Below are 15,987 nucleotides of genomic sequence, written 5' to 3'. Positions count from 1 at the left end.
CATATTTTACCAGCTAAAACTAAAACCAAAGCCACAAAAGAAAATAAAAGAAAAGCCAACTTACGAAGTGGGGATATATCTGTGTTGGCATTGCCTCCTTTAAGATTCATCTTCTGAGCTTGACTTGCAGGAACAGGCTTGTAAGATTGACCTGTGGCTCTGTACATAGCTTGAACCCAGAGTATTCTATCCTGCTCATCATCACTGGCAAATATCACGGTATCGCCTTCTTTAACAGCATTGAAAAACATTCGACCACCCTGAAGACCTGAAGCAGCAAACAAGAAGGTAGTCTTGATAAACACAAGTTACTTCTAAATCACCATCAATGTTTATTACATTATTGGTTTTACTTGGGTATGTGTGTGTGTGTGGAGGGATATGTTAAAACGTTTTACAGGTATTTATGACTTAGAAATAAGATAAATCTAGAGCTATAAGGATCAAATGGTAATATATAGAAGTAACATAAGTAGAATAAATAGAGAAATTACAGGAGAAAAATATTTACATGACTCCACTTTAAATTCTGCTCCAACTCATTTCTTATTAATCTTCTCTCTGCCATACGTTATTTTGCATTTTTTTAACATATTCTCATTCCTGGTATTATTTTATTAGCTGTAAATCCCTGTCAGCTTTATCTCTTATTGAACTGAGACAGCTCCATATTCTTTATCAGCGCTGCTCTTCCTTACTCCTTTTTCTCATTCCAGTGTTTTTTTCTGAGAGCATGTAATGAGAACGGGACACAACAGTCAACATGGCTGTACTAGGAGTTCCTTTGTGACAGAATTGTCTCAGTTTTCCAAATGTCTTCGGAGCACCATTTGCCTTCTCAATTATTCTATACATTGACACAACATTTTTCAAAGATCAATCTTTAATGTATCAGAACTCTCCTAATTTCATAACCCTCCACTGCATAGGTAGAATTGTATTTCTCTGCATGTGACTTCCCTCTTCCATTTTAATATTAACTTGTAGAGATTTTTCTGATAATGTCAAATTTGTTTTTGATTACTATGAGTAACTTGCCTTTCACAGGCATTTTCATAATCCGTCTTCTTTTCTAAATTATTTATGAATATACTTCACAGTATACTGATACATGCCACCACCATCAAAAAGAGAAAGGGGGAAGACTGACTAGAATTCACAATTTTTTCTTCATATTATATGTGGTCTTACAATGTTTCAGGAAACTTTAGCTTAAAGCTTATTCTTCATCAGTCATACAACAAGCTTCTTTCTAAAAGCATGATTTTTCACACCAGAATGTCCTAGCAGAATAATTGCCAAAGAACCTTGGGATTTTATGCTGCCAAAGAACCTTGGGAGTTTTTGCTGCTAGATCAAAATGAGCAAATTGAAACAGTTACTTTATACAAATATATTGTGCTTCAGTAATCCTACTTCAAAATCATGAAAAGTACCTGTGTGAGGAGCTGTGTAATCCACAGTATATCCTTCCAGTTGCATCAGTTCTTGAGGCTCAGATTTCTTTTCTCTGTAACTGCACATTGCAAATGTGTATTGGCTAACCTGAATAAGAAAGGACTTCTTAATTACTGAATTGCATTTCAGAACTGTATAACAAATATACCAGGGTTTTAAATAGCTTTCATTTGTACTGAATAAAAAAATCCTGCTTTTTTTTCTCCTTTCCCAGAAATATTTACAGTGTAAAATTTCTCCCCCTTTCCCCTTTCTGCCAAAATGAAGGAAAAACTCCAAAGAAAATAACCCATAAACACAACTCTCTGCAATTTCCTGGAATACATTTTGGGTTAGTGGTGTATGAAAAAATGAAGGGAAACCATTTAGATTCTGGTATGGAAAATACTTAGTATTGTGGTAGTGACCAAATTACTCAGTATACTGTAAGAGGAAAAAAACAACTGCTTTCCAAGAAACTGAGAAAACAAGAACTTTTATGCATAAAAGTACTGTTTGCAGAAGGAGCAGCACAATCATCATGAAACTGGAAAAAGGAACATATAATCTGGCCAATCCTAGCTAATGATGGCAAGCATCAGAACCTTCAGTTTGATTTTATAGTCTAACTTCTGTACCCTTTACATCTGTGTTCTCACCCACCCCTGTGTTGCTTGGCTCACAAGATAATGTATCCTTCAGGCCAAGCTGCTTGCAGCTGGCATGGACAACATTAGTTACTTGTCATCAAGTACAATTATCAAAAAACTTATACAGCAATAAGAAGAGAATCTGTCACCAGGTGGTTTTTGACTCTGTAGACAGAATAGAAAATTATAAGGGTAGGTGAGGAAAAGCTGACTGGAAAGATAAAGAATGATAAAGAAAGAAATGTAATATCTGGGAGGAGAAAAGCAACCAACGAAACAAAACCAAGGTGTTCTAAGTTTTACATGAAGAGCTGGGAGGACTATAGAAAATGACATGTGAATCTGTGAACACTTGAAATTAAAGGGAGCCAAACGTATACACACTTCTGAAACTCTGGTCTCCAAGGACTGTAGGATACATGGCCAACAGACTTGTTTTAAACTGAAACTCTGGTCTCCAAGGACTGTAGGATACATGGCCAACAGACTTGTTTTAAACTATCTGTAAAATTATGCTAAGATTTAAAGAAAGGTAAGGATATCTGATATTATACACCTGATATATAATGGATCATTTTTATTTTGACTGCTGACTGCTCAGCTAACTTAATTCATTGTTTTAGGTACAACTTCAGGAATGATCTTTTTTGAAGTAAAACTTGGACAACTGATTTCAGCTTCATTCATATATTTGCTGGTGTCATACCTTTATTTTTTGTAAAAGATTGATGCTTTTTGAAAAGAAGGATGGAATGTGTAATTATTATCTGGGCAATGCTCTAAGAACATTTTGTTAGTTTATGTGTTGGGGCTTTTTTGAAACAGGACTATTCTATCTATGTGTATGCAGTGCATGGTGACTGAACATCCCCTGGCACAGCCTGGACAAGCAAAAGGAACTGGTGTAACAGCTCTTTCCGCAAAACGGCCATCAGGCCCTCAAATGCCAAACTGATGTCTCCAGAACAACAGCAGGAGTCTACAGGGGAGAAAAACTAAGTATAGCTCTTCTAGTTTCAATTATTTCATTAGCTAAGCAAAGACAGTTTTACAGGAGATAAGAATTTGAGAGACACTGTCAGGCAACTGAAACTTAGTGTTAGCTTTTCACATCAGACTTGGTACATTCAATTAAATGGGCATACCAAGACCACATTAAATATACATAAATGCAAAAGACAATCTAATCTACCCCAAAATTCAGATTTTAAGGCTGGAAAGGGACTACTACAAGCAGCCAGCCCATCCTCCAGCATGGCAGTTATAGCAGAATTTCACCTCACAGGGCATTGAGCCCACCGTTTTTCTTGCATTCATAGTGTATTTTAGAAAATTACCATATTTTGGTTTCAATATTTTAAGGTATCCCTGGGCTGACAGGGCAGGGCCTTCCAGACAGGGTGCAGCTGGGAGCAGGGCAATCAGCCCCAGCCCTGGGCACAGGCCAAGGATGGAGTGGGATGTGGGGAACTGGAGACCAGCCCTGCTGGGGATGATGGACCCAGGAGGCTGAAATGGGAGGATGGGCTCTGGGCAGAGACAGCCAGGGCTGGTAGTCTCCTTTGAGAGGGGACCCTGACATGGGGCTCATCCCTATGCTACGCCCTCTGCTCTAGGCCTGGTAGCAGCATCACCTCTGTCACTGCTTGGTACTTCCCTGCTTATTGTCCCACAAACATATTTGCCTTCATGGATGAGCATGGAGGGAGCTGTTGTCTAGTCACACTACTCTAAATCCTTTGCAATTAGCTTTATATTTAATGAGCGCTTCCTCCTTTTCTTTGTAAACTGCATCTACAATTTTAATTTTTGGTACTTCGCACTGTAGTAAAAAAAAAAAAAAATCTATTTATTCCATTTGGTTGAATGAAATAAGCTGGGAAGGAGCCACCTTCATCTCCCACATTTTCTTGTCAATAATTCCACATAACCACACTGTATAGGCAATCTGAGCCATCAAAGGGGAAGCTAGAAAACCCTAATCATGGAAATGCATGGGATGCCCATATTTTTCAGATTTCTCTAGCCACTGAATGTTTTTGAAGATAAACTTGTGTAAGATCTGTGCTATGTATCTTTTCATTTTTGGCCTTACTACCGTAACGACAGCCATTATAATGCTGCTGATTTTATTTTATTGAACATATTGCAAATGCGTTCTCTTATTTTAAAGGAACAGTCACGATTGTTGACTTCATCTTTTTGTTGAAAGTGAGAAATTTGGAAGTTTCTTCACCAAAGAAACAGACAGAAAAATTGCAGAAAATTTTGTTGGGGGAAAGAAAGTCTCAAAAAATTAAAGAAATATAGAACTTGCCTGGTTTATTTACACTTGAAGTCTCTTAAACCCTTTTCCTTATGGTCAGCAGTGGCTGCTCTCATTTACTTCAAAGAGAATCACCAGCACTGTCTGAAATAACACTTTTTAATATAGATCCGTGACGAGGTTTAAGTGTATTATTAGTAGTAAATGGAGCTGCAATCAGCTTTGCCTAAGAATTCAGCAAATTAGCATAAATACTTCATAGAATAATGAGTATTTGAAAGTTAGGACTGTGTACAACACATTCTCATACAAAATCGTTCCATCCTCTTGAATGGTAATCTTGACAGAATAAAAGGCAATCCTCTTTCTACAACTGTGTTTACTTGAATTTTGTTGCTTTCCAGATGTCCAAACATCTGACTACAGCTGTTCCACCTGTTTTGTAACAAGGTGAAAACCAATAACCAATGCAGTTATGACAGACAGATATGTACAGAAATTGTGATTGTGACTTATGAGGAATGTCACTAAGGGATGTCCCCGCAGGGCACAAAGACTCAGTTTAATGTGCTGGGAGGAAGTGTTACTGCACACCTGGCAGCTGACTCTGTGGTGTCTGCTACAGGCCACCACTGGGCAGCACGAATTAGCCTGCATGGTTTGTGTGTTTAAAAAAAAATTGCCTATGAAACAAATGACTGACTTTTCAAACATTTGACCAGGTGAAATTAAAATGACAGAAGTGGATCTGCACTCCAATTACTGGAAGAAGATATCAGGCAGCAAATTAAGTAAAACACATCAGGTCCAGCTGAGGCTTTTTACCAACTGTGTTACGTCCCTGTCTTTTTCTGGTTTTAAATTAATAACCTTTTAGAGAAGTGACTGGATACTAAATGATAAAAATCAAATAAAACAAAGAGGTTAAAATTTCCTGATACTGTAACCCTCCTATGACACTATGATCTGTTCTTTCAGAAACCACTAACAACTTGTAATAGGTGTAGCAATAATGAAGGTACACATTACTCACATCACACTCTGAAAAAAAATCAACATTATTCGTTTAATGTCAGAACTGAGTTAAATTTTTAAAGTGTGTGTAAACCATACTGGTAGCTTCTGTTCTAGTACTGAATTTCATGTCCTTGATATTTTACTAATGTAAGCTAAAATTTATTCCATAGAGGAAGACTTGTCAATATGTCAATAATATATCAACACAACAGACTGGTTCATTACTGAATGCTTATTTCACATGTATTGACTTCAGCTTATTGTCAGTGAATATATCACAGCAGGACTATATAAACGAGCCAGAGCTGTCTGGACAGTAAGTATTGATTTAACATTGTATTTTTTATATAGCTTTATTGAATTGATAGCTGTTTTAAAATGAAATAGATGACTAAATCCCATCACAGTAGGAAAATTCCTGTAATATTTTCCTCCAGTATTTAAATTTCAGCATAGAGAGTAGAAAATAGTTAAAATTAACTTGACTGGAATAAACCGGTCTCCCAGATGATGCTTCCATATTGCACGCACATAAAGGCTATGTGTCTCTTAGATGTACAGTTTAAAAATCAGATGATACCTGTGGCTTAGAGAAAAAGAACAACTTCATTCTTTCTGTTAAAGGAATGACAAGTAGGATGAGTATTAAAGAAAAGCATGAAGGATAAGGAAGCATGTTGTCTTACTCTTTTTCGTTGCAACTTGAAATTATTTTCCGTTCACAGCCATGCCTTGACAGCTATCCTACATAGAGATCTTCCCAACAAATATTAATAGTCACAAAATGTCCTCATCTCTTCACAAAGGACCTTGGTAAAATCAGAATCCAAATGAATTCTGTAGAATTCACAGAATCTCCTTCAAATACTCTTGGCTTTTAACACTAATAAAGAACTTTCTCAGTAATTTTTTTTTTTTAATAACCTTATGATTTTAATCACTTAAGAGTAGGAGGAGACCAGGTGAGTGTGACAGACAGAGTGATAAAGAAATCAGGCTTTCTGCAAAGTAGTTTTAGAGTTTTAGCCTCATTAGCAGGCTTCAGTCTTTGTATGATACTTATGGAGACTCAGACTTTAAGAGTTTTCCTTCAATAAAACAAAGGAGACAGAACAACATTCTGTGAACTTACTGTGGAGAACATCAAATGTAATCTGAAGACAAACACCAACCAAAAAACCAATTATTTTTATCCAAAGACTCCGTAAAAGTATTACTTTCTCTGTTTTGCCCACTCAAAATCTACTATTCTATTTATCTCAAGTCAACATCACCATTCACTAGCATGTGAAAATACTCACAGTTCCGGGTTTGGACAAAAAGTTATAAAATATGAGCCTAGCACATTTTTGTGACCAAGAACAACTAATACATTTTCTGTATAGTATATATATTTCATCATATTTTCTGTGACAATTATATCATTTTACCCAATTTAATGTTGCAAGGAAGAAAAAAAATGAAAAAAAAATCAGAAAATGTTCTCAATATAAGTATTGTTGCTTTAATTTCAAAGGCCAGAAATATTTGTTGAGATAGAATAAGCAGCAAGTAAAATCAATTTTCTGAAATATGACTTTATTTTAAACTCAGTGCTGGTGAAAAGCTGTCATCAGACTATTACAAGATCACAAAAAATTCATCCAGAAATTTCTAGGTTTCAGTTGAAACATTTTTCAGTGTAGGGACCCATATATATATATCTGCAAAACTTGGTAACATTGCTGTTTACTAGGTATATAAACTAAGGAAAAAACAAAACAAACAAACAAAAAAGCTGGATATCTCTGTGCTGCACGAAGCTTGGAGTAGTACTGCATGTGTTGCCTGAAGATACTGATTTACAAACTACTCCAGAAATCATACATAATTTATAGTCCAAGAAATTTCATGGCTGGCTACCAACCTGAACAAGGACAAAGTACCGTTTTTTCCACCGCTTCCAAACCTTCTGTCCCAGAGCATACAAGTACCTGCAAAGGAAATAATAAAGGGAGTGGTATTCCATTAATAAGAAGCATGACATTAGGAGGACCAAACAGAAACCTGTGTATTAATTTACTCTGTCTACTGAGCTGCTTCTTCACTGTTGTCATATGTAAAAATGGATTTCTCTTCTATTTACTCATATCATAAAAATGCAAAGAGACATTCTTTTTCACTCAAAACAAGACAAAAATCAGAAACAAATGTTGGCAAAGATTAACCTGCTTATCACTTATTATTTCATCACTTTTATCTGAAAAATAGAAAAAGCAGCTTAAAGTACAACACTTTTGATTACACAGAAATACTAAATGTTAGGAAAGTTGACGTTCCCAACAGTTTTTATTCCATTTGGTTTCCACAGATTTGCTAGTGTTTATTTAGTCTGTGAGAAGTCAGTCCCAGGGATAGTGTGATAAAATGCTCATATAACACAATGTCAGCAGACACACAAGATTAAATTTTTTTTCAGAGTAAAGTAGAATCTAATTTCCCAAACAGAAGCACTTCACTATAAAGGCTCTTCGATTACAAAAACTCCTTGTCACTTTAGCAATTTCCAGGCTTTGAATCAGAGGACGTAATCAGTAGTATCAAGCAGTAAGATGAGAAAACCACCGATTCTGATACTGTTTGGTGGTAGAGAGAGCACACTCATTACCCAAGAATTTGCAGTGAATTTTCTGGCATTACAGTGACATTTTTTCTGTCACTGTGGTCATGTTGCACTGTTGTTAATAAAGACAGCAAGAAGAAAAGGGATGAGCTGTGAGACTGTAAGCAAGAGCCCATGAGTGGTAAGGATCTGCTGTTTAAAACCTGACATGAGAGCAAAATATTATGTATGAGATGCCCCTTCTGGCTGGCCAGCTTCTGTCAAGGACATCTGGTACAGCCAGGCTGGTCAAAGGCAGAACAATGATTGTTCAGATCCATGAATGATGGTTTCATGGGGCACTCTCCAGGGGATGCCAGTACATACATTATGAAGTTGTCATAATAACTAGGATGGGAGATGGCTGGTCAGACGACTGACAGATGAATGTGGGCCTCTCTGGCAAGAGAATATGGTCTGCATCCCTCTACTCATTTCTGTGGCTTTGCTGCCTGGTGGTTTGTAACTCAATCAAAAAAACAGAGCAATTAATCAACATCTTATGTGAAATTAGTAAACAAGAAAAAGGCAAAACATTTCTATACCTGTCCTTGGGCTACTCTCAAGAATGTTTTCTCCCACATTAGGCATCACAAAAGACAAATTTATGTCTAAAATAAATGTTCAGCGTACTGCTTATTAATTGTTGTTGTCAGATTATGTAGTGGCTCCCTTATTCTTATGACAGCATGTTTGGCCCTCTTCAACTTTGGCTACACCGGTATTGAAGGTCTACCTTACTTGTTTACTCTGTTTTTTATTTGTATGAAAAGGGAAAAATTTGCTTTGTGTACACAATTACCAGTTGATGTGGCCTTTGAAGTGTTCAGATCTTGCCACAGTCTTTTTAACTTCTTAATTCTGTGACTATTACAAATTCAATGAAAAGAAAGGAGCAAGAGTTATGTCAGAAAGGGTACAAAAAAAAAAAGGACCTACTAGACTTTATTTTAAAATTTATAATATTTTGCAAGTAAGGAAGCATTTATGTCACAGACTTATGTCACGTGTTCTCCCACAAAATACGAACTGTTTTCCTTTTCATACATGTTTCAGAGGATTCACTTTCCCCAAAGCACACAACATTGCTATTGCCATGCTAATCTCTTTACAATTGTCAGAAGGTGTAGGGGAAATAAATTATGAATTTCACATAGTCTTGAAGCTTAATGATCTGAGGGAGGAAAGTAAAAAAGTCCACAGGTGGCCTTTGGTCTCCCTCAGTCCTAAGACTGCCCTGTTCTTCACGGTGATTCTGCCACCGCATCTCCCTCTATCCCCTGGAGTACCACGAAGGCTTATCTGATATATGTCAGGAGGCAACTGCCCCATTTTGAAACTGTATTTTGGAAATACAGTTGAAAATACATACACAGTCCTCCAAAGCCATAGATTAACAAAGTCTTCTTGCCTCTTGCACATCAGAAAATGAGTAACCCAACCCTAGAAACTTTATGATGATTCTTTCTCATTAACTGATTCTGCTGCAGAAATGTGCTTTTAAAATAAGAGGTCTTAAAAGAACATTTGTTATTATCAGAGGAAAGGTGATGTTTTTATATTACCTGGCTGCCTTTTAAATTATTCTTCATAGAAGATATACCACCTATAGTTCTGCAGTACAGGCAGAAATAATGTAAGATACAGTAAATTCAAAAGTATAAAATAATAAAGCACACAAAAGGAAATAAAATAGCAATGTGTGCTTTTATTCTTCCTATAAATCACTTCCAACTAAGGTGCTAAATAAGAGCTTCCTTGGGAAACAAAGGAATGAAACATTAACTACCTAACTTTAAAATTCACAGATCTTACATAAGACCAGGAATATTACAAAGAAAATAACATTCATGACACAAAGCTGGGATTTAGTATAGAAATGCAAGGACTTATGCTGGTTTTACAAATCACTATAAACACACAGTTATAATATGTTATTAATCCCTCTTCCAGTGCTATATCTAATGGTACCAGTTTCTTTCTAACGTACAAAGGTCCAGCCTTTACAAGGGGTATATCCTGTGCTTATCTTAAGTGTGTCTGCTCCTGAAAGATAAAGAGATTAATTCTTGCTCAAGAGTAACATTTTTAGGTGGAAAGACCCACCTAGGCTTCTTCTTTGAGCCTCTCATTCTCATTCATTTTCTATTTGGAGGGAAAAAAAAAAAAAAAAAAAAAAGGGATCTAAGAATCTTCAAGATCCTTCCTATATTTACACAGTAACATCTAGGATCCGTAGAAACTGCAGTTGATGTCTAGAACAGAAAAAAATCTACAATAACCAGTTTTCACAATTAAATGACACTTGGGTTTCTCAACTGGAGCAGGAAATTAATTGGTTAACAGATTCAGAAGTGAGCTAAGTCTTGTGGCTAAGTTGAAGAATTTTTTAAGATGGGCAACGGTGTAACTTTTCACGGTCTCACATAAATGCCAGCACTGCAAACCAGAATAGAATCTCACAGTCACGAACTCACAGAGCTGCAGCCTGCTATTTCTCTACCCATAAGTGTAACTGTATTCACCCAGAAGTCACTCTCTCCATACAAAATAATGTACATGAAATGCACAGCATCAGTTGTTCAGACTATTTTAAACATCCTCAGCTGCAACAAGAAACACAGGACAGCCATTCATTCTAACACTGTACCTTTAGGCAAAAGATTTTGTGCAACACAAACAAGAAACTGATATTCAGAAGTGCCAGTTCCATATTTCTAAACACTAACCACAACATTTGCTTCAATTTTTCTTGCTCTAATTTAGGTTCCGAAGTTGGGATGATCTCAAATAATTCTTGAATTATTAAAGTTCAGCCACATACAGGAAGGAAGACACAGAAATACTCTCCCTGTATCTGAACACTATAACAGTACTGATTAGATTTGTTTTGACTTCTCTTTAAGATCATGGTTTTGAGAATGTTTAGTAAGTATTCTGACAAGAAGAAAAGATTGGTGTTTTCATGTACATTGAAATATATATGGATGGCAGACTTCTATTCTGTAAAAATATATAAATGAGACAGGTACATATAACACCTATGTCTGTACATATGCACATTAGAAAGTGTATTTATATTTAGTAGGCACGCGCAGTTGCCTTATTCAGTTTTCTTACATTACTCACATAATTTCCAGTAACTTAAGACTAATACACCTGCTTTTAGTAATCACATAGAAAATAGGACCTTCATCAAATATGAGTCATTAAGTGTCACCCAAACATGAAGATTTTCTAACATGTTTTGTAGTAACATGAAAATGCAAACAATTTCACAAACCATGCAATCACTTTTCTGAGACTGTTTCTTTTAAAAACAGTTCTGCAATTTTCTTTCTTCAATGTTATTTAATACTGCTTTTTTTTCTCTTCACTCACTCCCAAATGAAAAAAAAAAAAAAAAAAAAAGGATCTGTATGAAGTCACAGAATTACATGATTACACCTCACATCATGGAACAAAAAAATCTCCCATTTAATATTTAAAGTTATTTTTTTACATTTCTACTACAAAACACAGAAACACCCAGATTAAAAAAAAGTTTTATGTATCATCTCATCTCAGTCAGTATCATTTTCTTCTCCAGAAACAGAACAAATAAAATGAACATTTTCTTTAAAAAGTCTGGGCATAACCATGTTGTAATTACACAAAGTTTGAATATTTCTCAAAGTGCATTTCTTTGTGCTACCAAAGTGCAAAGCCATGTTACTAAATATTATAGTTCAGTTTCAGTTATGTGATGACATACACAGGAAGGAAGATGGCAGCTTATTTGCTCTAAGTCCTCACCTCACTGTGAGAGTGCAGGGTTCCACTTTTTGATGAAAAAAATCAGCACTAATGAATAGCTGAAAAAGCATAATTGTGTGTGGAATACCAGAGCTATTCACTGAGGGAGAAATGAGAATGGACTTACTCCTTCAACAGAGATCACTTTTAGACCAGCCTTTTTATTCTAAGGAATGAAGCAATCTATCTACATCTTGAATGATAAATTCTCTACTTGTAAAAGGCTTCATTTATCACAAACAATGAAAAAAAATATAGAAAGAAAAATCAATACGTGCAGCAGTTTAGTCCAGCAAAGGCCTTTCTTAAAGAGAAACCTCAGTCAAGGTTGAAAGAGCAATTAATGCAGTCTCAAAAATCTGGGCCACTCTGATAGAGTTCGGTTAACATGTGGCAGAAGTAATCATCCACTTGTGAAAATGATTTTCAGTTCATTCTCAAACACCTTTCAGACACTCATGATCCCATTTAACTGACAACAATACAGGCTATCCGTGGGCATCATCGCATTCGCTGAGAGAGCCAATGGGGACCAAATGCCCACAGGCACTTTCAGTCATCCCTGCGCCTTGCATAAAAGGAATCTTCCTTGCACTGCATTCCTCCTTTTATTTAACCCTGCAAGATTAAGAAATTTTTTTTGTTTTCAGTTGAGGACGAGGAGAAAACTGATTCAAGACAATAATATGACCTGGGTCATAAGAAACCTAGCTGTAAACATTCTCAGATTCATTTTAGTACTTTCTGTGCTCTTGAGAAAGAAAACTAAATAAGCCTTCAACAGATGGAATGAAAAAAAAAATCAGCCTAAACGACTGTAATTATGCCTGCTAAGGATAAAGAAATGTTGAAGAATGTCAAGTAATAAAAACATCACAATCACAGAAAACAGTTCCATTTAATCCAATAAGCAAGATACTCATCGTATGAACAAGAAAACGTGTGGTTTTTTTCCTGCTAAACATTTTTCACTTACAGTACAAATGGCTTTAAGAATGCTGGACAATCTGATATCCCTAGATTCTTTAACAGTGGTATCTTACTGCACTCTAGAGCGCTTCACCATTTGTGAATATGCATGCCAGTACTTATGGAACCTGTGAAGTAACTACAATGGCAACTTGAGAATTATTAATCTAATTTTTGTCATATCATGAAATCTATTTGGCATGTAGATGTGAGTATTTGTCAAGACAGAAAAACATCCTTTAGTCTTGAGAGAATTCCAGGTAGTAAAAGAATGAAATCCTTCAGATGCAAAATAAAAGTAGAAAGCACTCCAATTCTAATGTAATCTAATTGCAGTGTAAACAGGTAATTCAGCACTACTGCAAAACAGCTGGTGCTGAGGAGCTGACATCCACCCTCCGTGCTTTTTGAGGCAGTTTCCTTTAGACTAGCTCCCAGCTGAACCCATGGACAAAATAGCTACCAGAGTTTTGCAGCATATATGAGTACACACCGAAGGTGATCTCTCAGTTCAATTTCATCTAAAAATTCTGAAAAATTCTGAAAAGTGAAAAATTCTGAAAAATTCTGAAAGTGAAAACCTAAATTTAAATTCTGATCTTGAAGTAGTAGAAAAAATTTAAATTGCACTGCTCTCCCTTGAGCATTCACTTTGGCTGTGGAAACAGTTTTTAACACTGACAGACCTTAAAGAACTTGCAAGCATCTTGAGCACCCAAAAGCAGCCAGGTGTCCAGCCTAGAAAAGTCTCAATGTCACTGGCAGCACATGGCACTGCAATCAGATAGAAAAAAACTATGATCTTTTTTCCAGTATGGCGATATTATTTGTGATCTAGAAAGCCTGAATTGCTGAGAACTTGCTTGCATGAAAAAATTACTTTTGTTTCTAGGTCACACACATCCACTGATGGAAACAGTCAAAAGGTGTTGAAAATTTTGGTGGTAGAGGACAGTAAAAGCAGTGAGCTGCTTCAGAAATGATATTTGGCTTTGATTATCTCTGGCTGGTACTTCTTTTCACTGCCATTTTTGTACTGATATAGTTTTGATTTCATAAAGAATACAGACCTCAGCAAAGTGTGGGTGTTTTTGGTTTTTTTTTTTTTTTTTTTTTTTTTTTTTTTTTTTTTTTTTTTAATAAAACATGCTTTAAGAATGAGATACATACGTTTTCATTCTAAAGACAGTAAATTCTAAGTATTTTCATAACATTTCTTGTCTTTATCCTGAGTAAGTATTGTAAAGTACTTATGATTAAGTATAAAGGGATATATCTAAACTAGCAAAGGCATAAGGAGGCATGTTAAACTTGGTATCCCTATTTGTGATTTGAAATGAAGGACAGAAATTATGATAATAACTGAGTCCAGCACGTTCCTTTAATTTGTGCGCACAGAAGGTGTTTATGTAGAATGGTATGATATTTTCAAATTATTTTTAAAAATTCTTGATAGCTGGATTTTTTTAAAAACCCTACAAGAATTCAATTAAAACCACCACTTGAAAACATCACCACAGCTTTGAAACAAATCAGTTTAGCAAGTTCTCACTTACATAGCTTTATTCTCTTAATAGGAGCATTACTTGACACTTACTCAAGTGCTTTGTAAACCAAACAATTACTCCTCAAAACATGTCCAGTGCAGGAGGCTAGTATTTCCACATTAATTTCTACTGGGAGAGAAACCGAAGTGGAAAAGAGCAAAACTGTTCAAAACTTGAAATCCTAGTGCACCAGATGAAACACTCAGGAAAGCCTCACAAAAGCCCTTATCTTCCAGAAGTTGGAAAATGCATTTCAGAAGCTTGTAAAGCTGTTCAGCCTTTTAACTGTGTGTCAAAACATGCAACACACTTATGACTAAAAAAAACCCAAAAAGTGAAAAGAAAAATGTTCTAAAGGGAAACAGCCTTAAATTAAATGTATTTGTCTTTGCAAGTCCACTCTGTCACTTTCAGTGATCATGTTTCCCTCTTATAGATCCAGCGTAAAGTGCTCGGGGTATATTTCCTCTTCAGAACTTTGCATATTACCCTTTGAAACACCCTTCTGTCCCCCTGGGTTCTCCAGGATCCCTACAGTTCAAAGACTCCTAACTTGGCTGTTGTAATTAGTTGTATGAAAAGAGATGATATGAAGGAGGTTTTCTGTATCTAGGAATCATGAAAAGTTAACCATGTGACATTCACAGAAAATGGTTGTTATTTGCAGCCTGACAAAATCATTCTAAAGCACAATTCAGAATAATAAACCTGTTTGCTCTTTTCAGCCAGTTCTATGAGGCAAAACTGTGGATGCAATGGCTGAACTTAGCTAATAATGAATAGAGATGACATTGACAATAGATATTTCAACACGTTTTGCGCACTTGGCAGAAAACAATTCTTTTTAGTTGTGCAACTACAGAACCATCCAGAATGAAAAGCAGTAGAGAACAATTTAAGCAGCAATGGCAAAAATGCAGTTACCTTCCTGGAATTCATATACTATCTTTGAAATAGCAGTCTCTCCCCATGTTGCAGAAATAAAAACCTTTTTATTGGGAACTATATGATTTTCTTCTGGATTAAAATTTTGACACTTCATGCTGTCAATACGCTGGAAAACTCCCTTTTAATCCAGCAGACTTCATGTAAACATTGGATACAATGAATACCACTTTTCTTTCTACCTAGCATACAACAGCAAGAAAACACAATGCTGCCTGTGTATCAGTGGTGTGGACTGTCTCCATTGTGCCTTAAGCACCTCTAAGGAATGTAGAAACAGCACCAGACATTAATTTCCACTCTTACACAGCAGTGTAAGTCAAATTAGTTACATTTCATTGTGCATTTTAAGCATTCTTGGACGGGCTGTGAAAGAGAAATTTAATTGCAATGAATGTTTGCATGTGCCAAGAGTCATATTGTGCTCAGAAAGTCCTTCATCTGCAGATGGGTGGAGTCTGAAAGAATACTGAAATTACTCTTATAAATTTTCTAGGTCATCTGTTGCTGGCCACAGTGGAATACAGTTTAGATGAACATTTGATCCAAGATATTAAGGCTAATCTAATATTCTAATAGAGTCATTATGCCTCAAAAATCATACCGGTGCAGAATGACACCTGTAGATGATGCTTTCATCAAAAAAACCAGATTCAAAAAAGTACTTTTACACTCCTGGTCATCTCTTGATGACAATACAAGGGTAAAAACAAAGAAGAA

At 35.9% G+C, this 15,987-nt stretch overlaps 1 protein-coding gene across 9 annotated transcripts in view; it reads right to left on the bottom strand.

Annotated features, from left to right (window-relative positions):
• The window catches only part of CADPS2 (calcium dependent secretion activator 2), a 290,272-nt gene that overhangs the window by 104,540 nt on the left and 169,745 nt on the right, over positions 1–15,987 (bottom strand). For all 9 annotated transcript variants that reach the window (XM_058420273.1, XM_058420271.1, XM_040062395.2 and 6 more), the window contains exons 9-11: positions 7,277–7,343; positions 1,437–1,545; positions 65–268 (exon numbers count right to left, since the gene is read on the bottom strand). In XM_058420273.1, the coding sequence (XP_058276256.1) occupies positions 65–268; positions 1,437–1,545; positions 7,277–7,343 (380 nt within the window). The remainder of the gene's footprint in view (positions 1–64; positions 269–1,436; positions 1,546–7,276; positions 7,344–15,987) is intronic.

The sequence above is a fragment of the Hirundo rustica genome, chromosome 4 (genome assembly GCF_015227805.2).
Source record: "Hirundo rustica isolate bHirRus1 chromosome 4, bHirRus1.pri.v3, whole genome shotgun sequence".
NCBI lineage: Eukaryota > Metazoa > Chordata > Aves > Passeriformes > Hirundinidae > Hirundo > Hirundo rustica.
The sequence above is the reverse complement of the archived record's forward strand: the minus strand, read 5'-3'. Positions and strand labels throughout refer to the sequence as shown.